The sequence below is a fragment of the Populus trichocarpa genome, chromosome 9 (assembly GCF_000002775.5).
Source record: "Populus trichocarpa isolate Nisqually-1 chromosome 9, P.trichocarpa_v4.1, whole genome shotgun sequence".
Taxonomy (NCBI): Eukaryota; Viridiplantae; Streptophyta; class Magnoliopsida; order Malpighiales; family Salicaceae; genus Populus; species Populus trichocarpa.
The window spans coordinates 9,107,460-9,114,527 of record NC_037293.2 but is presented as its reverse complement, the minus strand read 5'-3'; the positions used below and the strand labels follow the sequence as shown (position 1 = coordinate 9,114,527).

At 32.7% G+C, this 7,068-nt stretch overlaps 1 protein-coding gene across 2 annotated transcripts; it reads left to right on the top strand.

The window, feature by feature from the left end:
- Nucleotides 1-1,859: 1,859 nt before the first annotated feature.
- Nucleotides 1,860-6,167, top strand: LOC7490025 (uncharacterized). 2 transcript variants are annotated; one of them, XM_052455943.1, is made up of 7 exons: nucleotides 1,860-2,204; nucleotides 2,808-2,865; nucleotides 3,167-3,247; nucleotides 3,351-3,386; nucleotides 3,513-3,752; nucleotides 3,834-3,975; nucleotides 5,003-6,167. In XM_052455943.1, exons 1-7 carry the CDS (start codon nucleotides 2,035-2,037, stop codon nucleotides 5,524-5,526), a joined length of 1,251 nt encoding a protein of 416 aa, XP_052311903.1. In that variant the 5' UTR covers nucleotides 1,860-2,034; the 3' UTR covers nucleotides 5,527-6,167. The 2 variants fall into 2 exon arrangements, with proteins under 2 accessions (XP_052311903.1, XP_002313109.3); XM_002313073.4 differs by having other exon boundaries at nucleotides 1,861-2,204; nucleotides 5,033-6,167.
- Nucleotides 6,168-7,068: the final 901 nt, after the last annotated feature.

Below are 7,068 nucleotides of genomic sequence, written 5' to 3'. Positions count from 1 at the left end.
TGCCAGGAAATATAAGAAACGAAATGCTTTGGAAATAACTTGTAAACATGCATAAAACTGGGTTAGATGACCAGACCAGACCACTCTTTTACCATGCGCACCTCCAACCAGTAATTTCATTACAGCTGTCAATTGTCGATTTTCAGTTGCTCCACCGAACTACTTCATCGAGGATTGAGAGGGTTCTCGTGATCGGCAGCGGACCGTGCTCGAAAATTCAATTATGAGGGTTCAAACATCAGCTTTTAAAAACGTTTTAAAATGCTCAATTTATCATCAGAAGATAAAAATTAGTTCCAAGTATTAATTTATTGTGAAATTAATATATGGGAAAAAAAGAGAGAATAACTTCTCCCACCAATTGACACGACACCAGTTTGGTCAATGCATGCGTCCCGGGATGGTAATAAATAGAGATGGCAATTTAATCACGAGATGGTAATAAATAAAAATAATAATTTAACTTGAATTTGATGGATACTTACATGAATTGATTTGAATGAATGTATTTTATTGAATAATTATCTTATTTGTAATGCGTGTGTGTAGACTATTCTTTTATTTTATTTTGAAAAATATTCAGATAATAAATAATTGAATACATAATACAAAACATAATAAATGATGTATGAAAATTTAAGTTTTTTTTTTAATCTATGTAAATAATAAGGTATAAATTAGATAAGTGACCTGCTTTACGCCATGAGTCTGGTAAAAATTTTCCTGTTGCAAATAAATGATATCAAGGCAATGAAAATTCATGTTATTATGTTTAGGGTCAAAACTAATAAAAATACAAATCAAAGGCGGATATTATAAGATCTTTGGCGCAACCAATTATTTTTTAAGGGCTCGACATGATTTTTTAAGTTAGAAGAGAAAAAAAAAAGAAAAAAAACTCATTAGAGCCTAACCGTATCTTCATAGTAAGTACACACAACACTGTTAGAATTTGATAACTTAATAGCCCCACTTATGCATGTCAGTATTTTTTTTTAATAATATTTATTTATTCAAAATTATCAAACAACCTCTAAATAATATATAAAAATAATAATAAAAAATCCAGAATAAAAATACTAAGACACTCTCAAAACCAATATTCTTAATTATTTTAAAAGGGCAATATGTCATTCTACTCTTCAAAAAAAGGGGAAAAAACAAAGAAGCTTATTTGTGTAAGTTTATTTTGTTTTCTTAAGGGTATCAGAGTAATAATTTTATTGTATAAATAATTTTGAAAAAATAAAAAAATCTTGTCAAAAAGATATTTTTTTTGTTTTTAAGAACAATAAAATTATTTGACTGTGCTAAAAAATATTCTAAGCAATTTATCCTCAATTAATTTTCTAATGTTCAATAAATCTCATTAAAAAGATGATTTTACTCCAATTATGAGCCTGTTTAGTTTTTTTTGAGAATGATAAAATATCGTTTTAATATTCCCATGAATAGTGAAATTCATCTTATATCATAGTGTTTTACTGATGCTAATCAACAATGAAATGCATCTTATATAATCGTGCTTTACTTCTTCCCTTTAGGTTTTTTTATTTAATTTTTTTTTATTATTATTACAATGAACCCGGTTCAACCAGCGTATCATTGTCGTTGCTGTTAGCAAACTTATCCGCGGAAGGCTTGTGCCCGTTAAGTCTGATGCGGAAAACAAATAACAAAAAAAGAATAAAAAAAATTGAAAATCGTCCAAGTGTCCGTTTAGGACAGCTGAATTTTTTAAAATTTTGATTTTTTTGTAATTTTTTTTAATGTATCAATATATAAAAAATATTTTAATATATTTTTAAAAAATAATTGAAAAGCAAGTAATATAACTGTAACAAACACCCCTGAAAAATTCTATCAACACTCACCACTTAAAAGCCAATAAACAATAGTTAATAATTCCACCTAAAAATATCACAACCCACACACAATCCTTTTGTTTTTACTCTCTCTCCTAGAATTCAATTCTTCAATACAGAGAAGAGGAAAACAAGTCTTGAAGAAGAAGAAGAAGAATCAGCGGTAGTAATGTTTGGTGGTGGTAGTGTTTACTGGGGAAGGAAAGAAAGTGAATCGAAAGGAATTGTGGTTATATTCGCATGGATTTCGATTCATGAGAAACATTTGAACAGTTACTTGGATTTGTATTCCTCTCTTGGTTGGAATTCCCTTGTTTCTCATGCCGATTTCCTCTCCGCGTAAGTCTTTTTTTTTTCCTTTCCTTGCCACTCGCTGTTTGGTTCCTGAGAATTTTCTTTTAAATTTTTTTCTTTTAATTATTTTTTTGTTAGTGTCTTGCCGATTATCTAGTGAAAAAATTAGCTCAAGTTTGTTGATTTTTATTGAAATAAATACTTAAATAATGTCATTTTTCTTGTTGTTGTAATACTTGAAAGTCTTAAGTAGCCAAAAAGAGCATTCAGGGTCTCCTAATCAAATTAATGATGTACAATTATGTGCGGATTCTAGCTTTTATTAGTGAAACTTGATTCAATCTTCGAAATAAGAAAAGAAATGTGTACGGATTTCTGGTTAGTTTGTGAAAGAAGGTTTGGTACTAGAGAGAAATGAGAATTGATTGGCTATATGCTGTTAAATGGGAATGAGTATAGGCAATTTTATTATATTGATATCTGTTCGTGTAAAATGATTGAAGGGATAAACCTAATCAACTTTTTTTATATAGTTAGTTGCTCCAAACCCAGATGCAAATAGAGTGAGGATGGTTGGGTTAATTGTTTTCTTCATAATGTTAAACTTGATGAGTGTTTGTTGCTGGCTAATGATGAAAATTGATACAGATTTTATCCTGAAAGGGCTTTGTCACTGGCATATATTCTCCTCAATGAGCTTGTTGAGGTCAGTTACATAAACCTTAACTAATTGTCTGTTATTCAGTTAGATTTCAATCTTTATCTAAAAGTATTTTATCTTGGAGTTCCAATGAGTTGGAGGGGTTAAGTTTCTGTGGGTGCCCATGTTAGTCAAAATTATGCCAATAAAATCATGTTTCCACTTTGCTTTTATGTGGGTTCCCATAAAAACAACTTCTTGCATCTACTGTGACGGAAAAGAGATAAAATGAGCATTTATTAGCTTGAAACTTTTTTATGTTTTCATGATGCATAAAGTAATTTCCTACTGGTTTTTTGGTATGCAGGATCTAAGGGTTAGGCCATGTCCAGTTATATTTGTTGCTTTCTCTGGTGGTTCGAAAGCTTGCATGTACAAGGTTTTTCAGGTAATTTTAGTTAAATCTTTGAATGGTAATTTGTGCTATTTTTTTCTCCGCTTTCTCCAACTCTGGCAGGGCTAATTTTATCATACTTAATGCATCGACGCAGATTATTCAAGGAACATGTGAAGGTCATCTTAATATGGTAAGTGATGTAGTTCTTCTATTTCAGAAAACTCAGTAACTCATACTAGGATTTACCTTTTCACTTTCTTAGTTCTATTTAATTGAAAGTTTTTAACTTTCTATCTGTTTGTTTTATTTTGTGAAGGACGAATGTCGATTGGTTAAGAACTGCATTTCTGGGCATATCTATGACTCTAGCCCGATAGATTTTACAAGTGATGTGGCTGCCCAATTTTCTCTACATCCTGCAATTCAAAGAATGCCTGGTCCATCAAAATTCATGTCTTGGGTTGCAAAAGGCCTTGCTTCTGGACTAGATGGTTTATACCTCACAAGGTTTGAATTCCAACGTGCTGAGTATTGGCAGACTCTGTACTCTTCAATCGTAAGTTCTAACTGGCCAGCAGCTTCCCTAAAGTTGTCTGTCTTTCTCAATTAGTAGATTTAACTTTTCCCCCTTCTGTAGGACGTGGGTGCTCCATATCTAATTTTATGCTCAGAGAATGATGACCTTGCACCTTATGTTGTTATCTCCAAATTTGTTCATCGTCTAAAAGATCTTGGTGGAGATGTTAAGCTTGTAAAGTGGAATCATTCACCTCACATAGGTTTGTTCTGACCCCTTCTTTTGTGTTTTGTTAATACAGTGTGCTCTGGTTTTGAATACTATTTATGGTTAAATTGCCTTTCTGATACTTAAGTCTCTTGTATGCATTTTATTTTGATTATGAGCCACTGGTAATTAAGTAGTTACACCAAAATCTATATCAAAATGTGCTTGTAAGCGGATGAGTTGAATACCTTCCCTTTTGTTGCTATTGACAGGATGGATACTTAAACGTTGAGTGTTGACCCTTTTCTTCTTCCCCCCACTATTGAACCTTATTACTTTGATGAGTGGTAGTCATCTTACCTATTTGGTGGTTGCTGCTAACGTGGAGCCATGAAATTTTTGTTTTTTTATTACTTTGATGAGTGGTAGTCATCTTACCTATTTGGTGGTTGCTGCTAACATGGAGCCATGAAATTTTTGTTTTGTTCTGCTGTAAATTAGCATTGTATCAGGGGCACGGATCCAATTAATATGGGCACTTACAGTTATTGGTCCACGGGTCTCTGTTAGTGGCTTCCTGTATAAAGCAGGAGCTAACAGGTTTAACTCTCAATGAGAGTTGAGCTTGTAAAAATAATCATTTTTGTTGCATCTTGTTTCTTTTTGTATGCGCTTGTACAAGGAGATTTAATCTCAGGAAAACTGTAAATGGCACCTTAAAATGCTTCCAAGAGAAAGTTGGATGAATAAGGAAATTCAGATCTTTTGTTTATGCAATTGCTTTGAACAGCGTAAACACAATAGTGATCTCTTCAAATCTGAAAGTCGGTGCTTATAGATTTACAGTTTACAGTTGGGTTAATGATCACAGTTATCATTTCCCCTCTATACGTTCAGCCAACAATGTGTGTATGTCTTTCTGTTAACTGGCCATGAAAATGAGAAATAACACAAACGACAAAAGTTATACAACACAAACCCCATTAGGTTGACAAGTTATTGGACTACTTTTGTTGCTTGGAATTGAGTTTCTGTCGCACTTCTAGCTGTTCCATTTGCTGCATGTCTTTTGCATGTCAAAGCCAAAATGATTCCATCCAGTGACGTTTCAGGTCATTACCAGCACAATCCAATCCAGTACAGGGCTGCAGTGACCAATTTGCTTGACAAGGCTCCTTCTGTTTATTATCGTAGGATCCAACAACTCAGAGAGGGAATTGGCTTGGACAGTATGCACGATGAGATGTCCGAATTAATATGTGACCTACAGAAAGCTGCTGTTAACTCAAACCAAAGCTTCAGAAGAGTTGCTGTTGGGCCAGGTGACCACTTCTTTGTGCCCAGTTCAGCAGAATATTGCAATAGTAGAAAGCCAGAATCCCTCCAAGATGAAAGGAAAGAAAGATCAATTTATCTGCCCAACCATCCTAGTATTAGTGCTCACAGTGTACTTGGCCAGGTCCTCTTTGATGCATGTGTCCCGAAGAAAATTGAAGGTTGGGATATTAGATTTTCTGGTTCTCTGAACGGGCAGCCAATTGCTTCTGCCCAGAGGAGACACTCACCTTTTCATGGTATCAAATTCACTCGTCGCTCAAGATTATAATGCTGAATGTATTGGACTTTGTTTAACCTGTCATTGGCCTTACATGCATCCTTCAAAAGTTTGTTGGAGATTTTGAGCAAGCAATCCTCGTGCTTGAAAAGTAACTTGGCAACTAAGCAATGAAGTTGGGGTTTTTTTGACATTTTGTGTGACCACTGGGTTAGATATGTATGCTCGAGCTTCTGAGCCATCCATCTGGCATGATAGTGTGCAGGTAGAACTAGTATAATATCGTGTAGAGCGGAATGCTTGTTTCTCAGAGCTGCTTCGATATATTTTGCTATGAGATTTTAATGGATGATCAGATAGTCTACGATACTGGTGAGAAGAAAGCCAAGGAAGTGCATGGTTGTGTTTATAGCTTAGAGTTGGGGCTTCTGTTCATTCAACTCTCTGGTATAGTGATTTGACGAGGAGATAGCAGCATAAGATGTAAATAGTAGTTTATGTATAAATTCTATGGGACTGTGGATCTAGAGCTAATTGTTACTATAGAAAATGTATGTGCAATAAATTATCAAGATTCAGGCAGGAGTTTGTTATCTGAACAGCGTGTTGTGTACTCGGGCCTTTTGTTTTTAATCTAAGAAAACTATGTAAAACAATATATAATAAGATTGTCGCGGTGCTTTTATTGTAAATTTCTTACATGGTTTTCTTAGATCAATTGTTATTTTTTTCGTTCTTCAATTGAGGCATGATTTTTTATGTTTTTTTTTTATTGAAATATTGTTTTTCATGATAAGTTTTTATTTATTTTAAAAAATAATATCTCTGATAAAAAATGTTTTCATTAAAAAATTGCATTGATAAGAAAATATAATTTATATTAAAGAGATGCATATTTTGCTACTTATTTTAAATTATTGAATATTTTTTAAAATATTTTAATTGTCTTTGATTTTATTTTATTTTTAAAGTGCTACTAATAAAAAATCCCGGTAAGAAAATGCATGTATTAAAAAAGGAATAATTTATTGAATAAAATATATTTTTAAGAATTTAAACTACAAGTTAAGTCTTAAGTACTACATATAGCTACTTGAATGAAGGGGAATTGAATTGATAACAACACAAGAACAATCTTGCATTCAGGTCAAACTTAACAAAACCAGGTGGGAATAATTAGCAGAGTGGTCTACGAAGTTTCTAATTTTGTTCATTTTGATTTCTCTATTAAAATTTGGACACCCAAGTCCCCAACTTTTATACTTCAATAATTCGTGGTTGCTAGGTCCCCCTCCAAACAAATTATGCTCATTTTACGACCGACGATTCTTGCCACATGTACACGAATGAATGGATGAATGGGCTGGGACAACCACAAATTGAGAGCGCAAGGGCTGGCGTCCAAATATTAAGCGAGGGATTAAAATCAATTACATGATAATATTGTTTTTTAAAATATTATTTATTTAAAAATATATTAATTATTTTTAAAATTTATTTTTGATATTAATATATCAAAACGATCTAAAAAATATTAAAATATAATTTAAAATAAAAAAATATAACAAATTAAGATCCAGAGCTGTTGTTTAA